Genomic DNA, 25,493 nt, shown 5'->3' with positions numbered 1-25,493 from the left:
ATTTAAGAGAAGTTTGGATAGGTAATGGATGATAGGGGCATGGAGGACTATGGACCAGGTGTAGATCAATGGAGCAGGCAGTTTAAGTGGTTCGACACAGACTAAATGGGCCGAAAGGCCTGTTTCTGTGCTGTGCTTTTCTGTGATTCAATGACTCTAGTGATACTTCAGCAAAGCCAATGAGTTTCAGGGAAGCATGGGAAACAGAACTGGGTGAGTTATAATGAGTGTGGAAGCTAGGGCCCTGGTGAGTGGTGAGGGAGTAGAATCATTGTCCTGGAGAGTGGACAAAGGAGTGGGAAACGGGCCCCAGTGAGAGGGGAATGGGCCCCAGTGAGAGGGGAACGGGCCCCAGTGAGTGAGAAGCAGGCCCCTGTGACTGAACAAAGAGTGAGAGCTGGAATCCTGGAGAGTGTACAGACAGCAAAACCCAGAGCCTGGTGAGTAAAGCAGACCAGAAACCGGGGCTCCGGAGAATGGACGGGACATATGAAAATTAGGACCCCAGCTAGTGCATAGGGACTGTATGTATAATCGGCATAGACTCCACCAGCGGAGCTGGCACTGAGTGACTGAAGAATGCCCACACAGCAGAATCACATCGCTGGACAATGCTGGGGACTCCATTGAACAATGCTCTGGCACAGGAGATGAGGGTTACATGCAGAAGTATATTCTGACTGGAATGGAAAGATTTAGGGTGTTGGAATACCAGTCCAGTAAGGTATTCAGCACTTCTACCTTTCAGTGCTCCTCATCCACACTGGATGGCTGGATTTGTATTTCTTAACATTACCGTCATTATAGTAGGTTGCAACTGAATTCCATCACGAACCCTTGATCAATAACCTCTTTGATGACTTGAAAGACCATTGCAGGAGGATTGATACTCACTGGTCAGTACTTTGATGGTGATGGGGTTTTTCTGCTGGATGGTCTGAGTGAAGGGAAATCGGGCATTGCAGATGTAATCAAAGTGTGCATCACTGCGCTTCACGTTAGAGAAGTAGAGATCACCATTCAGAGCCTGAGAGACCCGTGTATCCTGAGGGATCAGATCCATATCTGAAAGCAAGCAGATCATCACTCAGCATGGACAATCCATTGACTTCTCTCTGCCCAACGTCTCACTCCCCTCTGTACCACTGCTCCCACTAACTCTTAATCAAATACCACTAGTCTATGAATTCCCTTCCTCTGTATTTCCAACAGGTTATTCCCGAATTATTTTTGAAATCTCCACAGAAAACTCATTGTATAAAGTTACTTGTTCTCATTCACTCCCTGACTAATCTTCCTCTCCCATCCATCTCCTGCCTCTTCACACCACACAATGCCAGGAACCCCCACTAAGAAATTCTAGAGTCAATCCCTGACTAATCTTCCCCTCAGAACCCCCAACTCATAGCCCTTCACCCCACACAACACCACCAACCCCCATCAAGTATACTAGACAGAGATGATTAACTTTATTTGTCCCATGTATAGTGAAGTTCATCTTTTCTTTCAAAGCAAATCAACGAGAATTTGTGCTGGGCAGCCCACAAAGTGTCACCAGACTTACATAGAAACATTACAGCACAGAAACAGGCCTTTTGGCTCTTCTTGGCTGTGCCGAACCATTTCTCTGCCTAGTCCCACTGACCTGCACCTGGACCATATCCCTCCATATCCCTCTCATCCATGTACCTACCCAAGTTTTTCTTAAATGTTAAAAGTGAGCCAATACAGCATGCCACAACTGACTAACTCATACTGTACATCTATGGAATATGAAAGGAAACTCTCAGGGAGAGCATACAAACTCCTCAGAGGCACGAGCAGGAATTGGAAATTCCAACCTTACAGCTGGCTGCTGTAAAGTGGTGCGCTAACCGCTATGCTATCTTGCCACTTGTTTAATACTTCAATTTGCTACGTGCTCCGAGTGCTTACACAGTACACTGCACCACTCACAAACACAATCCTGTGTGTAGCTGAAAGCTTCAATGTGGAACGTGTGTGGTTACTCTGCAACTTCCCCCCCTGCATTCACTTTGTGTCCCTCACAATGCCCCACCTGACAAACTGGTGCTCCTACTTCCATGTCAAACTTTTTAAGTACTTCAACCCATCAAATTCCCATCTCTTTATGACCTCTGAATTTATGTCTTCACCCTGTGCCAATTTTCCTTGTTTTCCCTCCCCTTCCTCAGGAAGCTGAGGGAATGAGAGGAAGGAAACAGAAACAAAGAGAGAAAAGGGGAGAAGGGCTTCTGTAAAGAGACAGAGGAAAAGAAAATCAGTGAGAGTGAGAAGTAAGATGGTAGAGGGAGGGAGCAAGAAACGTGATGGGAGTAAGGTGCAGAGAAGGAAAGAAAGGGTATAAATGAGAAAAAGAATAAGGAGATTGTGATAGTTCGTAGAGCAGAAGAGCCAGAGGGGAATAACTTCAAGGTAAAGTTATTATCAATTTATGTATATGTCATCCTGAGAATCATTTTCTTGTGGGTGTTCACAGTGAACAAAGAAATACAATAAAATCAATGAAAAATTACACACAGAGACTGACAATCAATGTGCAGAAGGCAATCTGTGCAATGCAAAAAAAATAAAGTAAATAAATAACCAAATATTAATACTGAGAATAGGAGTTGTAGAGTCCTTGAAATGAGGAGGAGGAGAGAGAAAGGGAACCTTATTAAGGTGGAGAGTTGAGCGAGTAGCAGGCAAGATCCAGCAATAAGGGAAAAAGGGAAGAAAATGATCTCGTAGCCTGTGCCAAGCTGAAACCAGGTTTTGCACAGGGATCAAGAAGGTAATCCAATGGGTTGTCCAATGTACTGTCAGCTTGTTTTGGGTGTTCTTAGGAAGACAAGGATGACAATGGGAGAAAATGAGAGGTCCAGGAAATTCCCATGTAGGTTCCCACACCATCCTGTGCCTAAGCCACAAAAGGCAACTTGGATATGACTTCTGGAGAAAGAATTCACATTAGTAAGAATATAAAAGCCCAAGAGTGACAGAGTGAAACTTACTGCTGTTCATCCAGAAGATGACAGGAGGTGGGAGACCTGCGGGCGGTTGGCAGGGCAGATACACGGATGCTCCTTCCTGAACTACAAATGGCTCCACGTTCCCTCTCCGCCACAGGGGAGCTTCTGTATATCAAAGTCACAAAGAGGTCATCAATGTAAAAGGGCTCAGTACATCCCAGCCAGAAATAAATACCAGTGGCTTTAAACAAGCGGTGGGCTCTAGCATATCCCTGTCAAATCATAACATTTCCCAACCTAAATATATTCAGCTTTGAATCACGTCCCCCATTACATCTTAAGCAACACATACGAAATACAGGAGCAAGTCAGGCATCATCTATGGAGGGGGGAGAAAAACAGTCAATGATTCAGGTCAAGACTCTTCATCAGGACTGGAAGGAAAGGAGGCCAAAGCCAGGATAAAAAAGTGGAGGATGGGCAGTGTCCAAGTGATCAGTGAGACCAGGTGAGGGGAAAGGTGGGTGGGTGTGGGAGGGGGGTAATGAAGTAAGAAGCTGGGAAGCAATAGGTGGAAGAGGTAAAGGGACGAAGAAGGAGGAAGCTGATTGGAGTCAGTGGAACATGGAAGGAAAAGAAAGGAGGAGGGGACCCAAAGGGAGGTGATGGGAAGGTAAGTGGAAGAGAAGGGATGGGAGGGTAACCAGAATGAGGAATGAAAAAGAGAGGAGTGAGGTGGAGAAATTACAGGAAGTTAGAGAAATCAGTGTTGTTACATCTTGTAAAGTAATTGGACAGGGCTAGGTGTAAATATTAGTTTGGCTGCGGTGGTGGGGTGGAATTGGGGGAAGGAAATGAAAAGAGTGTTAAGCAAGTAAATACACTATCTCAGTAGAACCAGGACTTCTCCTGTCCCTTTGTAAAATATCAAGGTAGTCACTGCATTGAAGCCTGCAGAGTCAATCAAGAGAACTCACATTAATTATACAACAAGAAAATGGATGTCATGTGAAGTGCAAGTGTCATGGTTCTTGCCATCAAAGGAGCAGGCAGTAGGAGGCCTATGAAAGGACCCATCAGAACAGGAAGCACTCTTTACAGGAGATGCTCAAGGAACAGTTAGAAGGTAAGCATTCACAACAGCTGAGTTTGGATCCATAAGGAACCAGACTGTGTTGGTTTACTGTATAAATCACCTCTTTCATATCCCCTTCCCAGTGGTGCTACCACGTAATTAAAACTGAACTTGAATTTGATTACTAGTCTTTCAATTCTAGTTCTCTTTTTGTCACTGTTCATATAAGGCAGCAGGTCCAGAGATTATATTGTGAATAAAAACACAAACTAAAATGCTGCTGCATAAATCACTGTTATGGGCTGAAGATATAGCATGCACAGTGTTCTAATCATGAGTTCTGGACATTTAGTGTAGGCTGATATATTAGCTGTGGAATATCCTACATCATTAACTGCATCAATCTAGTTACCACCCTCCCACCACTACCATCTATAGCCTCAATCACTGTACATTTTAAACCATTTTTACAGTGCTGTTTACATTGTAAATACATATTGGTATTTAAGTATCTATGCACATTTTATTCCATATCCATATTTTTAACCTCTAATTTATTTTGTATAATTGTTGAATATTGTTTTTTGTTATATGTCATGTCAACACACGGCAGCAAATTCCTAGTACATGCAAATATAGGCTAACTGGCCACTTTATTAGTAGCTCCTGTGCGTAAACAAAGTGGCACTCTGAGTCCATATTAACGGTCTTCTGCTTCTGTAGCCCATCCACTTCAAGGTTCAATGTGTTATGGATTTAGAGATGCTCTTCTGCACATCACTGTTGTAACTCGTGGTTATTTGAGTTACTATCGCCTTTCTGACAGATTAAACCAGTCTGGCGATTCTGCACTGACCTCTCTCATTAATGAGGCACTTTTGTCACAGAAGTGCCACTCACTGGATGCGTTTTGCTTCTTGCATCATTCTCTGTAAACTCTACTATTGTGTGTGAAAGTCCCAGGAGTTCAGCAGTGTTTCTTTCTCTTGACCAGGAGAAGTCATTTGACCGGGTAGATCACAGTTTCCTGGTGTGCAACTTTGCAGGCTTTTGGGCTCGGACAACACTTTGTGGCCCCAGTTTGGCTCCTATACTCTGCCGTAGAGTGCCTTGTTAAGATCACTGACGGCGCCCATTCCCTTCAGAAGAGGAGTACGACAGGGGTGCCCTATGTCCGGTCAATTGTATGCTATCGAGGCATTCCTGAGCCTTTTTCGGCGAAGGCTGACGGGTCTGGTTCTGCGTGAACCAGATATGGAGGTCGTCCTCTCGGCCTATGCTGACGATGTACTCCTCATGGTGACAGATCCCAGTGACCCGCGGAGGATGTGTGAGTGCCAAGAAGGTTTTTCAGCAACATCTTCCACTAGGATCAACTGGATGAAATGATCTGGACTCTTAGTGGGTCAGTGGCAGGTGGACTCCCAGCTGGAGGAGATGAGAGCTTTTGAGTGGAGCACCAGACACCTCCGCAATCTGGGAGTCTACCTGAGTACTTCTGGGGAGACCTGGCTGGCGAACTGGCAGGACCTGGAGACAAAAGACATGACCCGGCTGGGGTGCTGGTCAGGCCTTCTCAGGGTGTTTTCCTATCAAGGCAGGATGGTGGTCATAAAACAGCTGGTGGCCTCCATGTTGTGGTACCGAATGGTCACCTTGGCACTTCCTGCCCCCTTTGTAGTGAGAATGCAGAGGAAGTTAGTGGACTTCTTCTGGGGTAACAGAAAACACTTGGTCTCTGCAGTGGTCTTGAGTCTCCCAGTGGGAGAGAGCGGGCAGTCACTGGTATGCATACGTAGGCGACTGGCGGCCCTCCGCCTCAGGACCCTGCGGAGATTCCTGTGTGCCAAGCACCCTCCCAGGTGGCACATGTTAGTGATATTCTTCCTCCGGAGGGGCTGCTGTCTTCACAAAAAGATGTGGCTACCACCGGCGGGCGTCAGCAGTGCTGCTTTGCAGAGTCTGTCTGGCTTCTATCAGGACCTACTGAGAGTCTGGAACATGGTTGCCTCAGGCTGGGAATCCCTTCCTCTGGCAGAGGGTGGAGTCCGTGTCAACCCTTGCCCTATCTCAATGGATGTTGGTGCGGCTCAAGTGTGCCGACCGACTCAAGCTGAGCTGCTTGTCAGGCCCAGGCCCCGCAATCTTATCTGGGAGCCGTGTCCACACAACTTGAGCCGTCTCTCCTCGACACCCACAATCCCATTCAGGGATGCAAGCAGGAGGTACCTGTATGGGCTGCTGCTCCACACCCTCTACTTCCTAGCCTTTGTCCGCCGTCACAGTCTTTCCACATGGAGGTGGGGGGGAGGGGGGGTCCGCAATGGAAGTTCCTTTTTTGAACGAGTTCTTCCCAAGCACCTTGGGGATCTAGGGTGGAGGCTGCTGCATAGGGTGGTGCCTTGTAACAAATTCTTTTTGTTAAGCCGCATGCCACTTCTGCAGGCTGGAGGAGACCGTGTACCACACGTACATGGAGTGTGGAAGGCTGCAGCCCCTTTTTGCATATCTGCTTCTCGCATTCTGGTTGCATTTTAGCCCCCCCTATTTATATATGGTCATCCAGTGAGAAGGATGCATGGAGGGATGAGGACGTCCTTGTCAGCTTGCTCCTGGGGCTGGTGAAAACAGCCATCCTTGGGTCTTGGAAATGGAGGATCTGCCCAGGTAGACTGCCTGGCAACGTTTAGGGAGTATGTTCGTGCCTGAGCAAATATTGAGAAGAAACACGAGCAGTCCATGGCGACCTACCTTAGAGGCGTTCTGTGACTGATGGGCTCCGCGGGGGTAATTGCCATCATTGACAGAGATGGAAACATTTTGGTTTAATGTGTTTTGTCTATTTGTAGTGAAGTAATTGTGTTAGTCACTGTTTTGTATGTATATCACGGAATTTGTAATGAAGATATTTTGTATAGAAAAAAAGGATATCAGCAATTTCTGAGATACTCAAACCACCCCGCCTGGCACCAACAATCATTCCACGATCAAAGTCACTTAGATCACACTTCTTTTGCATTCTGTTGTTTGGTTTAAACAACGACTGAACTTTTTGACCATGTCTGCATGCTTTTATGCACCAAGTTGCTGCCACATGATTGGCTGATTAGATATTTGTATTAACGAGCAGGTGTACAGGTATTTCTAATAAAGTGGCCATTGAGCGTATACTGGTCACGTTATGCAACTGAAATCAAACTACCACTGTAGTGGTGTTTTCTAAAAATTTAATAATTTGCTTTATTTATCACTTGTACATCAAAACATTGAAAGGTACAGTGAAGTCCATCATATTGCATCCGAGGATTTGATGGAAACAGCCTGAAAGTGCCACCATGCTTCTGGCACCAACATAGCACGCCTATAACTTGCAAACCCTGACTTTTACATCTTTGGAATGTCTAATGAAATCACGGCACCATGTGGTAGTGGAGAGAACACACAACCCCCTTACGACCACACCAGGAATCAAACCTCGATCGGTAATCACTAGCGCCGTAAGGTGTCTGTGCTTACAGCTATGCAATCATACCACCCCCTCCCTTCTAAGTGTACCCTCAAATAGTTTGAGAGTCAGTCCAAACTTACTGGAAACCTGGAGGTGTATTTTGTTGGAGAGCGCTGTGCCGTGGTCATTTCTGGCTGAGCACTGATACTCGCCCTCGTAGTCCTCTGCCCGGCCACTGTATCGGAAGTCCATGACCAGAGTTCCCGACCGCGATCTCATAGACACTCTGGAATCTTTGGCAACATTGAAATACTTTCCATTGCGAGTCCATGAGAATCTGTGGAAATACAATCAGGTTATTGCCTGGACAAGAATACTCAGGACAAATCAGGCTTCTTGCTCAGAATTATTCACAAACATAATTTTATAAATCACTCTTTCCATCATTATGACTGCCTCTTATGAATACTCACAGACACTCCAGATGCTATTAAAAAAAAGGACCCATTCCTGAGGACAGCCATGAAAACAGTGATAGATAACACTATCACCTTGGATTATTCTTTCAATTATCAGAGGCAGAATCTGAAACCACAATCTTTGCCTTAGGAACAAAAATGATGCCAAGTAAGACAAGTAGGCAACCGGGTTAAGGCTAACAACAAACTGTAAATGGACACGAGAAATTGCAATGAAGTAGAATCACACCCATCGCACCATCCTTGCTTCAGATATCTAGGACACCCAACTAAAATTGACAGAAATAATTTTTAAAAAAGATTGGATATTTGGAGCCAAGGTGTAAGGAGGAGCAAACAGTGATCTTCCTGCCAGGAATACAACACTTTTTATAAGCAACAGATAAAAAGTGCTGGAGGAACTCAGCAGGTCAGGCAGCTTCTATGGAAAATAGTAAACATGTAGCGGTGTGCTACACGCAGCGCTGAAATAACGACACGGTGTCGGTAAACTGCAGTCAAAGAAGATTTGATTCGAACTTTGCGGCTTCGCTTTAAAGCCTCCCTGATCCCGCCCTCCCCGGGCACGGATGCTGTAGGGGGCACGTATTCACAGTCCCGCACGAGCTTTTCCCTTTGTTGGTGAAGCAGACCTGGCGCCCTTTTGGGACTGGCCTTTATGCCAGCGCGCTGGCTATTTGTGAGCTGGTTCGAGTGTGCTAGGAAGTGGGTCACCACATAACCCCCCCCAGAACTGGCGATACACCCCCCAATGTCCACAGTCTGGGCCGGACCCTGTTTGGGAGGTCAGCCCCTGTGCCGCGGTGCCGGGAACTCGACCAGTTGCGCCACGTCCACATGGGCCGGTTTGAGTCGGTCCACCGTGAAAACCTCCTCTCTCCCCCCAACGTCCAGCATGAATGTGGACCCGTTGTTCCTGAGCACCGGAAATGGCCCCTCATAGGGCCGTTGCAGCGGTGGCCGATGCCCGCCCCTTCGTACAAACACAAACTTACAGTTCTGCAGGTCTTGGGGTACGCAGGTCGGGTTCTGCCCATGCTGCGAAGTGGGTATGGGGGCCACGTTGCCGAGCCTCTCGCGTAGTCTGCCCAGGACTGCTGCGGTTTCTTCATCGTGTACCTTGGGGCTGGTATGAACTCCCTGGGGACGACCAGGGGTGCGCCGTACACCAACTTGGCCGACGAGGTGTGCAGATCGTCTTTGGGCACCGTGCGGATGCTGAGTAGGACCCAGGGAAGCTCGTCTACCCAGTTAGCTCCTCGCAGGTGGGCCATGAGAGCCGACTTTAGGTGACGGTGGAAACGCTCCACCAGGCCGTTTGACTGTGGGTGTTAGGCAGTTGTGTGGTGCAGCTGTGTCCCCAAAAGGCTGACCATTGCTGACCACAGGCTGTAGGTGAACTGGGCGCCTCTGTCGGAGGTAATGTGGGCTGGTACACCAAAGCGGGACATCCAGGTGGTGATCAGTGCCTGGGCGCAAGATTCGGAGGTGGTGTCGGTGAGCGGGATCGCCTCTGGCCATCTTGTGAACTGGTCCACGATAGTCAGGAGGTGCCGCACTCCACGCGACACTGACAGGGAGCCCACGATATCCACATGAATGTGGTTGAAACGCCGGTGGGTGGGGTGGATCTGCTGCGGCAGAGCTTTGGCCGTCTGGCAGTGCATGCACATCTTGGCCCATTCACTGACCTGCTTGCGGAGACCATGCCAAACAAACCTGCTGGAGACCATCCGGACGGTTGTCCTGATGGAGGGGTGTGCTAAGTTATGACTGGAGTCGAAAACACGGCGCCGCCAGTTTGCCGGGACAACGGGACGGGGTTGGCTGGTGGTGATGTCACAGAGTAGGGTCCTCTCACCTGGGCCTACGGAGAGGTCCTGGAGCTGCAAACCGGTGACTGCGGTTCTGTAACTAGGGATCTCCTCATCTGCCTGCTGCACCTCTGCCAGCGCCTCAAAGACTACCCCTTGGGAAAGGGCATGAATGTTAGGATGAGAGAGCACGTCCGCCATGACATTGTCCTTACCTGAGACGTACCGGACGTCCGTTGTGTATTCAGAGATGTAGGACAGATGGCGCTGCTAGTGGGATGACCAGGGGTTGGACACCTTCGTGAATGTAAAGGTAAGAAGCTTGTGGTCCGTAAACGCGGTGAAGGGCCTACCTTCCAAGAAGTACCTGAAATGCTGGATTGCCAGGTATAGCGCCAACAGTTCCCAGTGTTGAGCTCGGGCGGTCGTAGGTGTTTGCTGAAATACACCAGGGGTTGCCACGACCCGTGATGAGTTGCTCCAGTACCCCACCAACTGCCGTATTAGATGCGTCCACTGTGAGGACAGTAGGGACGTCCATTCTGGGGTGCACTAGCATCACGGCGTTTGCCAAGGCTTCTTTCATTTTAATGAAAGCGGCGGCGGACTCCTCATCCCAGGTTATGTCCTTGCCCAGACCCAACAGCAGGGCGAACAGGGGGCGCATGATTCGGGCAGCTGAAGGGAGAAAGCAGTGGTAGAAATTTACCATACCCACGAATTCCTGAAGGCCTTTGATTGTGGTGGGTCGGGGAAAATGGCAGACTGTGTCTACCTTAGCGGGCAGAGGGGTTGCCCTGTCTTTAGTAATCCTGTGGCCCAGGAAGTCAATGGTGTCGAGCCCGAACTGGCATTTGGCCGGGTTGATTGTTAGACCGTATTCACTCAGTCGGGCGTAGAGTTGACAGAGGTGGGACAGATACTCCTGACGACTGCTGCTTGCTATGAGGATGTCGTCTAAATAGATGAAAGCAAAGTCCAGGTCGTGTCCCACCGCATCCATTAACCACTGGAACGTCTGTGTGGCATTCTTCAGGCCGAACGGCATGCAGAGGAACTCGAAAAGGCCGAAAGGGGTGATGAGTACCGTTTTGGGGACGTCGTCCGGATGCATCGGGAGTTGATGGTATCCCCGGACGAGGTCTACCTTGGAGAAGATCTGTGCGCCGTGCAGGTTCGCTGCAAAGTCCTGAATGTGCAGCACAGGGTAGCGGTCCGGTGTTGTAGCCTCATTCAGCCTGCGGTAGTCGCCACATGGTCTCCAGCCCCCTGTCGCTTTGGGCACCATGTGCAGGGGGGAGGGGAGGCCCATGGGCTGTCAGACCTCCGTATGATCCCCAGTTCCTCCATCCTCTTGAACTCCTCCTTTGCCAGTCGGAGCTTGTCTGGGGGAAGCCGCCGAACACGGGCGTGGAGGGGTGGTCCCTGGGTCGGGATGTGGTGCTGTACGCCGTGTCAGGGCATGGCCGCTGTGAACTGCGGTGCCAGAACCGAAGGGAAATCCGCCAGGACCCTGGTGAAGTCGTTGTCGGACAGCGTGATGGAGTCGAGGTGAGGGGCTGGCAACTGGGCAGCTCCCAGGGAGAACGTCTGAAAGGTCTCGGCGTGGACCAGTATCTTCCTGGGCAGGTCGACCAGTAGGCTGTGAGACCGCAAAAAATCCGCACCCAGAAGTGGTTGGGCTACGGCGGCCAGTGTGAAGTCCCTCGTGAACCGGCTGGAGCCGAACTGTAGCTGCACCGTACGGGTGCCATAGGTCCTTACTGTGCTGCCGTTCATGGCCCTCTGGGGGGGACCCGGTGCCCTGTTGCGGGTGTCGTAACTCATCGGAGGTAAGACGCTGATCTCGGTACTGGTGTCGACCAAAAAACGGCGTCCCAACCGCTTGTCCCACACATACAGGAGGCTATCCCGATGGCCAGCCGCCGTAGCCATCAGCAGTGGCTGGCCCTGGCGTTTCCTGGGAACTTTCAGGGTGGGCTACAGCGGCTGGCTTCTGTGCCCCACCACTGGTGGTAGAAACACCATTGTTCGTTGAGCTCCCCACCCCTGTCTCTAGGGTTAGCGGGCTCTGTGGCCGGGCCTGGTCTGGTTTGCTGCTGGGAGCGTGGCCTGGTGATCTGTGCGACGGACGCCCCACTCAACTTCTTGTCATTCCACAGCAAGTCCGTCCGGGCTGCCACCTTCCAGGGGTCACTGAAATCCGTGTTGGACAGCAGCAGGTGTATGTCCTCAGGCAGCTGCTCCAGGAATGCCTGCTCAAACATGAGGGAGGGCTTGTGTCCTCCGGCCAGAGACAACATCTCATTCATTAAAGCCGATGGAGGTCTGTCGCCCAAGCCATCCAGGTGCTGTAAACGGGCAGCCTGCTTGCGCCATGAGAGTCCGAAAGTCCTGAGGAGCAGGGCTTTGAATTCCGTGTACTTGCCGTCCGCTGGTGGAGACTGTACGAATTCCGCGACCTGGGCCGCAGTGTCCTGGTCGAGGGAGCTCACCACGTAGTAGTAACGTGTGTCCTCTGAGGTTATCTGCCGAATGTGGAATTGGGTTCCGCTTGCTGGAACCATAGGTGAGGTAGCAGCATCCAGAAGCTTGGCAGTTTCAACGAAACCGCATGAACAGATGCGGCGCCGGTCATCTCCGGTCCAAAGATCGTTTGGACCGTTGGGGTCACCAATTGTAGCGGTGTGCTACACGCAGCGCTAAAATAACGACACGGAGTCGGTAAACTGCAGTTAAAAAAGATTTTATTCAAACTTCGCGGCTTCGCTTTAAAGCCTCCCTGATCCCGCCCTCCCTGGGCGCGGATGCTGTAGGGGGCACGTATTCACAGTCCCGCGCAAGCTTTTCCCTTTGTTGGTGAAGCAGACCTGGCCTTTATGCCGGCGCGCTGGCTATTTGTGAGCCGGTTCGAGTGCGCTAGGAAGTGGGTCGCCACAAACAGTCGAAATTTTGAATGAGATCCTTCATTAGGACCACTTTTTATAACGCTGCATGCATCATAAATACATGATGGTATTAATGCATACTTATTCCTTATCTGTATTTCTAACTTTAATTTATATAATTCTTTTTTTCTATATATTTGTTGACTGGTGTTTTATGTTGTGTGTCGAGCCACTACACCGCAACAAATTCCTAATACCTGTAAATGTATATGGCGAGTAAAGTTGATCGGGTGTCGATCACATAATGAGAAGCAAACTCTAGTCTGTATGAAAGGGTTAGCAGGGTTGCATCAGGAAACAATTTGCAAGCACAGTTGTGATAGCTGCTACACTGGCAGCAGATTCATGTTGCAAAGATATAAGCATTACTCTTCTATTTCTCCTGCTGAAGATGGTGTGAGCTCCCCTGCACAATGCACAGGTCTGCCGACATTAACATGACCACTGGCCGACAATGTAGCTCAGGGCGAGGTGAGAGAGAGGGAGAGGGCAGAGGCGGTGTAGTCACGCAACCTCGACTGCAGCCTAACAGGCACTTCTGTTTCCTGGAAAACTGGGTTTGTTCTCCTTGGAACATTTAAACAGACTGTAACAAGATGCAGGCAAAAAAACTGAGGGAAATCAAGATTCAGGATTCCAGTTTATTTATCACGTACATTTCGAAACATACGGTGAAATACATCATTTGTATCAATAACCAACACCCTCGAGGGTGTGTGGGGACAGCCTAAAATGTTACCACACATTTCAGCACCAGCATAGCATAAAAAGATATCGAATATAAACAGAAATATTTAGTGGGTCAGGCCAACAGTTGAGGAAAGAGAAATGAAATTCATGCATTCATGCAGGAGTTGTCCTGTATGGAAGCAGACCCTTTAGCCCAACCAAACACTAGTTTATATAAATCCCTTTTTATAATACCCTCACACCTGCTAGATTCTAACTCTGACCTATATATTAGGGGCAATTGGACAATTAACCTACCAATCTACATATTTCTAGGATATGGGGGAAATTGGTGCAGCCAGAGGATACTCAATGGGGAGAGGGGTGGGGAATGTGCAAAGTGCACTGACAACACCCGAGGTCTCTTGCACCATTAGTTTCTCTACCACACGTGCCTTGGTGCCACCCACATTTCAAGATATTTCTCCCTTTACAGGTGGTGCCGGACTTGCTGAGGGTTTTAAGCTTTTTCTGTTGCTTATCTCAAAATGTGAGGATATTTTGATAGATTTAACAAGCATTAACAATGGCGGATGATCCAGACATAAAATAATTGGTAAACGCATTGGCGAGATAGGGAGAGTTTCTTTTGTGCAGTATGTGGGTACACTCTTGACACTGACCGACAGGTGCTGATGCAGATTCAGCCTCCTGGAGGAGACCGAGTACAGAATCGAAGGGTTAGCATTGCAAGGGCAATACGCACAAAATGCTGGAGGAACTCAGCAGGTCGGGCAGCATCTGTGATGTGAAGTAAACAGGCAAAGCTTTGGGCCTGGCCTGCTGAGTTCCTCCAGCATTTTGTGTGTGCTACTCAAGACTTCCAGCATCTGCAGAATCTCCTGCATCTCAGAATTGCCGGGGTCTTGACGATTTGAGTACTTTATACAAGAAGCTGAGAAGGGGTTATGGAAACTCAGCACAACCTGATTTTGCAACTCACTCGAGTAGCGAGTAGACTGCACCCCAAAGAGCTGGTGGGGACTTAATGTGCTAGTCAAATAGTTTTCTGTTTTTTTTAAAGTCACTTTGAGGTCCACAGTTAGTCTGCAAAACCAGTTTTCAACAGTGGAGGGCAATAAAGTTCTATATATGTACAAAGATTCTGCAGATGCTGGAAATCCAGAGCAGCACAAACAAAATGCATGAGAAATTCAGCAAGTCAGGCACCATCTATGTTTTGGACTGAGACCCTTCTTTAGAATTGCTTCTACACTTCTACAGTTGCTCACAAGTAGTCTCTAGTTATAGAATCTGCTTGCTACAAGACTGGGCAACCTCACCTATAGTCAGAACCCTCCCTACCCACCCGACCATGTCATGCCCCCGTCACTGGTACCTACACAGGTGTTGGGTTCCCTTTTCCTTCACAAACGATCATTACGTTATCCCGTGGATCTACAATGTAATCCTTTGGAGACTGCTTGGTGATGGTTGGAGGCTGGTTCACTGCAAGAGACAAATTAAAGGGGGAAAATGGCAGATTATTAACAGGCTGTACATGACAAGTACAATTAGAGCAAAAGGCTAACTTTCTTTCCCTGCCTCAACACACAAGGCCAACACTGTTGTACTTTTTGTTAAGTTTCCTATTCTACAGTAATTTCATTCTTGAGTTGGGACTAACTCTGCTCTCTCCTAAGAGCATCACACCCATCCTCTGTGGCTGGTATTGGCTGGGGCTTTGAGATACTGAGTGAGAATACAGGCAACCAGGTATGGAGTGCCTTGGCAAGGTATCAACCATCTTTTCTGAACAAAGAGTGCCTTACATGAAGCACACAATAGTGTAGATGCTGGAATCTGGAGCAAGAAGCTAACTGCCAGAGGATCTCTGAAGGTCAGGCAGCATCTGTGGAGGGAAATGGTCAGCTGACATTTCAGATCCAGACCCTTCATCTGAGTCCTGGTGCAGGGTTTTGACCGGAAATGTTGACAATTCTTCCACAATACTGTACTGTTGCTTTGCCACGTTTACTGCCTGTGCATTTCAAATGACTACTCAGTTGAGAGGGCGAAATGGTTCCCCAGAAATCGACATCTTCAGCAGAGAGATGAGCAGAAGAGGATGAGGAGAAGAGCAGGAGGGAGAGGAGACAAAGAGAAGGACGGCATTGAGAGAGAGGAGGGAGATCAAATAAAAATGGCCTCCTTCCTTGGAAGAAAGAGATAAGGATCAGCTTTATTTGTCAAACGTACATTGAAACAACAGTGAAATGCGTAGTTTGGTGTCAGACGAAACCAGCGAAGAATCTGCTGAGCAACTTGCAAGTGTCTCCATGCTTCTGGCACCATAATAGCTTGCCCACACCTCACTAATCCCAACCCGTATGTCTTTGGATTGTGGAAGGAAACCGAAGCACCCGGAGGAAGCACACAGGGTCCCTTGAAGAATGTACAAACACCTTACAGACAGTGGCAGGAATCGAATCCCCAATCTTACAGCTGGCTGCTACAAAGCATTGCACTAACTGCTCTGCTACCGTACCACCCCAGAGAAAGAGAAATGATGATGTCAACATATATTGAAAGCCATGCGTCCTGTGTGCCCCACAGGGGAGATGTAGTTCCTGAGGCAGACGGTGGAGAGCGGGGTTGAATATTAAGTTCTCATCTTGATTTGGCTGACAAGTACGAAAGTGAGGGCCTTGACAGCAGGGTAGAAAGGGAGCAGGGTTTGATTGGCGTCTGCGTGCAGTGAAACACGGTGACAGCGAGCAGCAGGGAAGACTCAGCTGGAATGAGGCCGAGGGATGGGGGACCAGAGCAGGGAGCCCCAGGTGGCCGGGCCACACAGCAGACGCAGCCAGACCAAAGCCAAGCCTCAACGAAAACACAACTCTTGGCAGCGAGTCCTTAATGTAAAGCATAACAAAGGATACAATGCATCAGTCAACCAATGCTGGATTAAAACTCCGCCGTAAACGTTTCAGTGCTAGGATACAAAGCCAAGTTGCAGCACGAGTCTCAGGAGGATTTTACATTCCCAGAGAGAAACGCGAGGTTTATGTTTTCACCCATGAAGATGACGCAGCTAGGCAACCTAAAGGAGAAGGGTCTTAGTCCCAAACGTTGATTGTTCATTTCCTTCACAAGACGCTGCCTGACCTGCTGAGATCTTCCAGCATTCTGAGTGTGTTGCTCCGGATTTCCAGCTTCTGCAGGATCTCGTGTTTCAGATGTCTCTTTTGGCAGCCATGGTTACAGCAGCAAAGCTGCAATCCACCAGGCCATGCTCTCTTCCCACTTTATACACTGAGTGTCCTGACTGGTTGCATTGGGGCCTGGTATGGTGACACTAAGAATGAAAAAGTTGTCAAGTGGTGGTGGATCCAACCTAGTCCATCACAGTGAAAAGTCTTCGCCACTCTTGAGCATATCTACAAGCAGTGCTGCCACAGGAAAGCAGCACCTAGGATCAATGAACTCCTCCATCCAGGCAATGCTCTCTTCTCACTGCTGCAATCAGGAAGGAGCTACAGAAGTCTTAGGGCCCACACCACCACGTTCAGGCACAGTTATTACCCCTCAGCCGTCAGGCTCCTGAACCAGTATGGATCACCCCACTCACCTCAACTCTGAACTGATTCCACAACGAATGATTCACTTTCAAAGACTCTATAACTTAATTATTTTTTTTACTATTTTTGTTCTACTATGAATGCCTGCAAGAAATTTGGTTCATGGCCATACCTGCAACTTGCAGACTGTACAGATTATGGCCAGTTCATAGGTACAGATGCTGTCGTAACTCGTCAGCAACTTTTGAGTTGCTGTGTGCTAAAGCATAGACCTCAAGCATCAGAACTTCCTGAATTCAAGGACTCGGGCACCTAATTCACCTAATTTGGGAGGCATGGTAGCATTGCTGTTAGGAAAGTGCCAGCGATTGTGATTGGGGTTTAATTCTTGCAAGCTGTTGTAAGGAGCTTGTATATTCTTCCTTGGTACTGTTTGGGTTTCCTCCCACATTCCAAAGATGATAGGTTAGTGTTAGTAAGTTCAGGGCATTCTATGTTGGGACCAGAAGCATGGTGACATTTACAGGCTGTCCTCCAGCACATCCTCACACTGTGTTGGTCATTGATAGTTGGCATGTGGTCAAGTGGTTAAGGCTTTGGACTAGTGATCTGAAGGTCGTTAGTTCAAGCCTCAGCCAAGGCAGCGTGTGTGTCCTTGAGAAAGGCCCTTAACCACACACTGTTCCTGCACGTTTATAGCCCAGTGGCGGTGGTTGGTGCAGTATGGACAAGATGCAAAAATAACAAATTTCACTGTTTGTTTCAATAGACGTGTAACAAGTTAAAATAATCTTTCTGACTACTTCAGATCATTCCTGAGTGAGTGTGACACCACTGGAGGTAACGTTAAACCAGCCCTCCTGCTTGCTTAAGGTGAACTATAGATCCCATGGTAATTACTTCAAGCAGCCCGCCCCAACAATCCAGCTGGTACTTCTATCTCAACTAGCAGATGGTATTTAACCTTTTGGGCACAAAGCTGTCTAGTTCACGCTTTGGAAAATAACTCGATCAGCAAGAATATGTTTCAGGGCATCCTAAAGTTGTGAAAGGGGTTATCAAAATAATTATTTTATCAAAATAAAATGCCCACTAGCAAGAGAATTTGTTTGAGTACACCACCAAAAGCCTCAGATCTATCAACTGAGACAGATCTAATCCAAGGTCATATAGTGAAATGTTGAACTAGGAAACAGGCCATTCAACATAACTGATCTGTGATTTTGTTCATGACTCCACCAGTCTCTTCCTGTCTGTCTCAGCCAATCCAAATTCTCTTGTCCCCTTTGCTCTTGTGTGCATCTATAGCTTCCTTTTGCTAAAAGTCCTTTCCCACTTTATGGAAGGGAGCGGGAATAGGTAAAGTAGGGGAGAGGGGCAAACAGGAATATTAGAAACAGATGAAGGAAGTTGTGAACTCTGTCGGCTTCATCATGGGCACTAGCCTCCCCAGGACAACTTCAATAAGTGATGCTTCAAAAAGGTGGCATCCATCATTAAGGACCCCCATCATCCAGGGCATGCCCTTTTTTCATTTCTCCAATCAGGGAGGAGGGTACAGGAACTTGAAGGCACACACTCAAAGATTCAGGAACAGCTTCTTCTCCTTTGCCATCTGATTTCTGAATAGACAACTTCTTTTCTCTCTTTTTGCACTGATTTACCTTTTTAGATGTATATATCTAACTGTAATTTATGTATTACAATGCACTGCTACTGCATAATAACAAATTTCATGACATATACCAGCGATATTAAACCTGATGCTGATTTTGAAGTTTGTAAAATTGTAATTGACCTGTTTCCAGCATCAAATAAACATTCATTTCTTTATTTCTCTGCAACTCTCAACTCCCTTGTAATAAAAAGAAAATTCAGAGAATCACTTTAGCTCGGTACAGTGTGAGAAGGTAAAGGTTACAGAGAATACAGAGGGATTCTTAGTTGACAGTCCATTGAGCTTGAGTGGGAAGCTATTATTCTGTAGAAATCCTCTATATCCTTGAACCTCACACACAAAGTACTGCTTAACCCTTGAGCTTCTAAATTAACTACTAATACACTATTTTAATGGGATAGGGCTCCATAGTCATTAAGCCTTGTGGGTTTCTGCCAGTTCTCTGCAGCACATTTCAAAAATTTTGCAGCTGAATATTATGGCACTATGTCCATAGCCTCACTGTAGAGTATCAAAGCACCCTGTCCCTTATGACTAATACGGAGGCTGGAAGTTTACCGACTGGAGGACCTGAAGGCTACGTTCATAGAGAAAGAGGAAGAACTTACACTGATTCTGAAGGTTTGCTTTTGTTCCATTGAAGGCAAATTGAAGGAATACAGATGAGGAAACAAAACAGGTTAGTAAAAGCAACAAAAACTATCAATATCTTGCAACTGAATGACCTATTAATGTGCAGTTATTAACATACTGATTATTAGTGAATATTTATTAATGCATACTCCTTAATATACCATTTATATTAATAATAGCCTATTAATAAATACTACTTGTTAACAAATCCTTATCAATACATCGGTCAGATTTATACACTAATTAAAAAGCAAGCAACAGTAGATTCTAGGTATTGGAAACAAAAAACAAGGATGGACATGCTCAGCAGGTCAGACAGAATGTGTAGAATGAGAAACAGAATTAATGTTTCAATTTGAAAATTGTTCGTTAGTTCTGACCGAGAACATTAACCTTCTCTCTCTCCAAAGATGTTACCTGACCTGCTGAATATCTCCAGAGTTTCTTTTTTTAAAATTACGATTCGTAAGTTACTTTTGTTAAAAATGCCAATTAATTTACTGATTATTAATACATATTATGCATAAATAAAACAGATTATGATGAAATTATTGTACTCCTAGTAAGTTAGCCATTCATGAACATACCTTCATAAATGTGTGTTAATGGATCCCATTTATTAACAAAAGCCCTGTTAAGTTGAGTGAAGAACTGGACTTTAATATTTTCACCAAGCAGCAGCCCTATCCTGCCTATTCACCTCTGCAGAATCACTTTTGCTGACTTACAACACTTACGATCGAGAGGGACTTCAATGGATGTAACTTGGTGACTTAGAGTCAAGATGAGCAGCAATCTTAAGTGCAGTAGGATCCCTTCCCTTGGTAGCATTTCTGCCAGTTAAGTGCTCCCCAAGAGCAAAGCTGTCCTCTGGGCTGGGTACTCTGGACGACACCTGTTAGCAAAGAACAGTCATTAAATGCATTATGTTGTTTATAAACATAACATAGGGTCATAAAGTATTAGAGCACAGAAACAGTCCCCTCTCCCCATTTGGTACATGCCAGCCTGTTATTCTGCCTACTCTTATCAACCCACACCTAGACCATAGCCTCAATACCTCTCTCACCAAACCTCTCTTCAATATCACAATTGAACCTGCACTTACCACTCCCACTTGCATCTCGTTCCACCCTCGGCACATCACCCCCAAAGTTCCCCTCAGATTCCCCTTTCACCTGAGACCTACTGTATATCCTTTCATTCTAGTCTCAAGGTATAAAAAGTAAATTTATGATCAAAGTATGCATATGCCACGAAATACAACCTAAGATTCATTTTCTTGCAGGCAGTCATAGTAAAGCAAAGAAATACGACCGAATCAATGAAAACTACCCACAAGTAAACACTGACAAGCAACATATACCAAAAGCACACGTTGAATATATGTGAAGCTTCCCAGACACGCACAATTAGGTAAAATTTGTTTTTGTATGAGGGACACATAAGGAAAAGAGCTGAATATTGTGCTCACAGAGCTGGGCATCAAAGAATGTCATAAAACAGTGCAGAGGCTGAGAGAAAATGCAAAGCCCAGCTTCTGAGGGCAAAGCCAGCGTAGGGGAAGGGCAAGGGGATTGGGTGGGGCAAAGAAAGTGAGAAATGGATCGCATTGCAAACATGGGAGCATGGCGGTTAGCACTCCACTATTACAGCTCAGGACGTTGCAGTTTGGAGTTCAATTGCAGCATCCTTTGTAAGGAGTTTCTATCCTCCCTGCGAATATGCACGTTTTCTCAGGGTGCTCCCGTTTCCCTACAGTCCAAAGCAGGTTAAATGTCAGTGTAGACTGTCCTGAGATTAGGACAGGGTTAAATAGGTGGGTTGCCAGACAGTGAGGCTCGTTGGACCAGAATGGCCTGTTCCGTGCTGTATCTCTAAATAAAAAAAAACAAGCAAGCTGGTAATCAGGCCATCCACTCACCTGGGGAGCTGTGACCTGTGGTGATCAGATCCAGAGAAGAAATTAAAATATGGAGACTAAAAAGCATGCACTTGTCTCTTATTGAGTCTTCTGTGGTATGCTAATGTCCTGTTTACCAGTAGACACTTTAAGCCACTTTTTAATAATGGTGTTTATATTGTCAATACATGCTGGCATTTATGCATTAATGCACATTTTATTCCATATCCATCCTTAAACCTCTAACTTTATTTTTTTACTGTTTATAATCGTAGAATGCTGTTTTTTTTATGTATGTTGTGCCCTGACCAACACACCATAGCAAATTCCTAACACGTGTATGGTGAATAAAGTTGCTCCTTGGTCTTTGCTGTCTTTTTTCTCTGTTTCTTCACTTTCTTGTGTAATTTGTGTTCTGTGTGTTGTCTGAATCTATGTCCCCGTGATGTTGCTGCAAGCAAGTTTTGTGTTATAGCCGCACCTTGTGCACACGACAATGAACTCGACTTGACTGAATGAAGTTACTGGACAGAACTCTTTTACCAGAGGAATCCACAAAGACGAGTCAGTGGGGCCGATACTAATCTACTGTTCAACGTGCAGCTGCGTACTGAAGCTACCGTATGGATCAAACCCCGCAAGGCTTGAGAGCATCAAATGTTCACTTTTGTGGCCTGCATGCCTTCCACCTGCTCCACGATTGATGCTGCCTGCAAAGCCCTCCTCCGTCAACCCAAGAGCCAGGTGTTCATTAATTCGGTATTAAATCGCCTTTTGACCTTTGACCCTCGTGACATACTGCACGGAAAATGTCACATCCTGACTTCTGTTTCCTTGCTGACTTCCCCTCCCTCACTAGCCGGAACCTGCCTCCACTTTAATCGCTTGCCCAACTCCTGACCCCCCTCACCCTCAATGCAAAGGTTGGACAGATGGCAACAGCAAGCAGGTGTCGTGAGGTCACCAAGTAAGAGGCATCACCGCGACAGCCATGCCAGTCAGAATCGGTATCGGGTTTAATACCACTGACATATGCCGTGAAGTTTCTTGTTTTATGGCAACAGTACTGTGTAATACTTACAAAAAAACTATAAACTACATTAAGAAATATATGGTATATTTTAAAAAATTACATAAATAGCACAAAAATAGTGAGGTACTGTACATGTGTTCATTGTCCATTCAGAAATCTGAAGGCAGAGGGGAAGAAGCTGTTCCCAAAAAGTTGAGTGTGTGTCTTCAAGCTGTTGTACCTCTTCCCTGATGGTAGTATTGGGAAGAGAGCATGTATATTCATTGAAACACACAGTGAAATGTGTCATTTGTGTTAATAACCAAACCTCACTGATCATGGGTTTGACTTTTGGGCCTAGGCTCCAGGACATGCCAGAGGCAGTAGGGTGGAAAGGTGATGACTTAAAGAGCCATGCAGGGTGAACGAGTACCAGGATGTGCAAAGCGAAGGGAAAATAACCAAGGGATGCACAATAGTGTTGGCTGTAAGGTGGAAGTAGAGAGAGCAAATGACTGGAACTGCACGGAGCACGTGAGGAGGTGCGGAGTGATAAGCCAGTACACCGGGTAAGGGGAAGCATGAACAGGCTGACAAGGCAGAGCAAAGCACAAGCAACCCACGTACAGCACATGGGTAGCAGGCAGCCAGGAGAAGCACAGAAGCCGTAGAATGAAGTGGATCTGGCAGTGTAGAGGCAGATCCAGCAGTAGATCCAGCAGTGTAGAGGTCAAGCGGATTTAAGGGAGAGGCAGAGCACATGTGGACCCAAAGGTGAATTGGCACGGAGTGAGACCAGATGACATAGAAGCAGAATTAGATGATACAGTCCATCGAGTCTACTCTGCCATTCAGTCATGGCTGATTTATTATCCATTGCAATCCCATTCTCCTGCTTTCTCACTGTAGTCTTTGACAGAATTCCGAACCTATCCAGTTCCACTTTAAATATACCCAATGACTTGATCTCCACATCCATCTGTGGCCATGAACTCCACAGGTTCACCAAATGGCTACAGAAATTCTGCCTCTGTTCTGAAGGGATGCCTTTCTACTTTGAGGCTGTGTCCTCCAGTCCTAGACTCCCCCACTATAGGAAACATCTTTTCCACATCCACTTTATCTAAGCCTTTCAATATTTGATAGGTTTCAATGAGATCCCTCTTCATTCTTCTAAACTCCAGAACACACAGGCCCAGAACCATCAAACTCTCCTCAAATGTTAACTCTTTCATTCCCAGGATCATCCCCATTCAACTCCTCTGGATCCTATCCAATGTTTCATGCAGATCTGAAGGGAACAGTGCAGCTCAAGTGGATCAAAAGTAAGATGGTAGGGAGGAGTGCAAGTGGACCCAAACAGGTGATAGCCAAGCAGAATGTGTAGAATAAAGCAGAGACAGTTATGGGGAGAGGGAAAGGGTAACTAACCCAGGAAGGCACAACAGTAATCGAATGCATGGTGAAGCAGGGTCAGTGAGGTGATTGATAGTGGATTGGACAATACGAAGAAGGTGAGGCTGGGTGAAGCAAAAAAATGACACGGCTAAATGGAAGTAGTACAGATGGGAAGGAGGACAACATAGACATACATTACAGTACAGTATATGCCTTTCAGCCCACAATATTGTGCAGACCTTTTAACATACTCTAAAATCAATCCAACTATTCTCTTCTATATAACCCTCCATTTTTCTGTCTCCTCTGTGTCTATCTAAGAGTTTCTTAAATGTCCCTTTATATCTGCCTTTACTAACAACCCTGGCAGGGCATTCCACGACTCTCAGTGTAAAGAACTTACTGAAGACAAGGTGGGCCAAGGGGCTTGTTTCTATGCTACGTAACACTATCACCATATGCCGGCCTGATTCGGAATTAACTGTATTTTCTATTAAGGTTAGATGCTTAAACTTCCTGCAGTAGGTGTCTCCACCCATGAAAATGAAATATCACTGTAATACTAATATTCATCTTTATAGTTATTCATACTTTTATCTTAAACCCTTCCTGTTTCCAACTGTGTATACTTTACATGTAACATAGATGTTATAAAAATCTATTTTGTTTTATCTGTATCGGTTTTAGTGTTATGCAACTCTCACTCCGCAGGATCTGCATTGCTTACACTGCTCTGATTAACTTTTCATCCTTCCTTCTGACAGATGCAACCATTCAGCAGCATAAAGGAAGACTAATTCCTTTACGGTTTTAAATCTTTACATGAGTCAGAATAGCGATCACTGTCTCACCTGCATTCATGGTGTGCTGTCCTTGTGTCACGATGGGTCTGCTGTCTGCAGCAGCTCCCCAAGAGTGAACATGGAACACTACATCACATTACAGATCCTTCGGCCCATGACATTGTGCCGACCTTTTAACCTACTTGAAGATCAATCTAACCCTTCCCTTCTACATAGCCCTCCATTTTTCAATCATCAATATGGCTATCTAAAAGTCCGTTAAATATCCCTCATGCATTTGCTGCCATTCCTTGCAGACTATTCCATGTATCCACCACTCTTTGTGTGAAAAACTTAGCTCTGACATCCCCCTATACTTTCCTCTGGTTTAGGATATTTCCGCCCTGGGAAAAAAAAAGTTTCTGACTACCCACACTAAGGATGCTTCTGCTCAGGATTTATGGCTTCAATGGTGGGTGATGCGGGAACTAAAGAATTTTACACAAGTGGGACAGGAACTGCTCAGTGAGACAGATCTGCTGCTTATATGGGGCCTGAGTGTGTTCCCGAAGCATGGCCTTTGCATTCTTCATACCATCCTGAATATTTCATCTCCACTTTGGTTAGTTTTGGGCCACAGTTTCCTGGTATTCAATGAAGATGTTTTACTTCACCAAAGCTTCGCCAACTCCATCAGAGACAAAAGCCTTTTCAACTATGGGGTCACCTTCAAAAGGCAGCGCCTCAAGGAGGCAGCCCCCATCATTAAGGACCCTGGCCATCTGGGATACGCTCTCTTCTCTTAACTACCATCTAGGAGGAGCTGAATGAGCCTGAAAACCACACTCAATGTTTCAGAATCAGCTTCTTAACCTCCACCATCAGATTACTGAATGGTCCATGAACTCACAAACACTAACTCGCTCTCTCCAACTCCTCTTTTTCACTATTTATTATATTTGTTCGTTGTAACTTAGTCTTTTTTTTATGTTTTGCTCTGTCCTCCTGCCAGAAAACAATAAAGTTCATGACTTGTCAGTGATAATAAACCTGATTCAGACCCGGTTCTGATTCTGGTTATCTCTCACGACAGAGTGC

At 46.5% G+C, this 25,493-nt stretch overlaps 1 protein-coding gene across 1 annotated transcript in view; it reads right to left on the bottom strand.

Annotated features, from left to right (window-relative positions):
* LOC132381067 (neurofascin-like) overlaps positions 1-25,493 on the bottom strand; it is a 275,421-nt gene that overhangs the window by 106,960 nt on the left and 142,968 nt on the right. The window contains exons 3-8 of the mRNA XM_059950244.1: positions 20,038-20,195; positions 19,276-19,293; positions 14,812-14,917; positions 7,639-7,835; positions 3,018-3,140; positions 895-1,065 (exon numbers count right to left, since the gene is read on the bottom strand). Of these exons, the coding sequence (XP_059806227.1) occupies positions 895-1,065; positions 3,018-3,140; positions 7,639-7,835; positions 14,812-14,917; positions 19,276-19,293; positions 20,038-20,131 (709 nt within the window). The 5' untranslated portion in view covers positions 20,132-20,195. The remainder of the gene's footprint in view (positions 1-894; positions 1,066-3,017; positions 3,141-7,638; positions 7,836-14,811; positions 14,918-19,275; positions 19,294-20,037; positions 20,196-25,493) is intronic.

This window comes from Hypanus sabinus, chromosome 25 (genome assembly GCF_030144855.1).
Source record: "Hypanus sabinus isolate sHypSab1 chromosome 25, sHypSab1.hap1, whole genome shotgun sequence".
NCBI classification, from domain to species: Eukaryota; Metazoa; Chordata; class Chondrichthyes; order Myliobatiformes; family Dasyatidae; genus Hypanus; species Hypanus sabinus.
The sequence above is the reverse complement of the archived record's forward strand: the minus strand, read 5'-3'. Positions and strand labels throughout refer to the sequence as shown.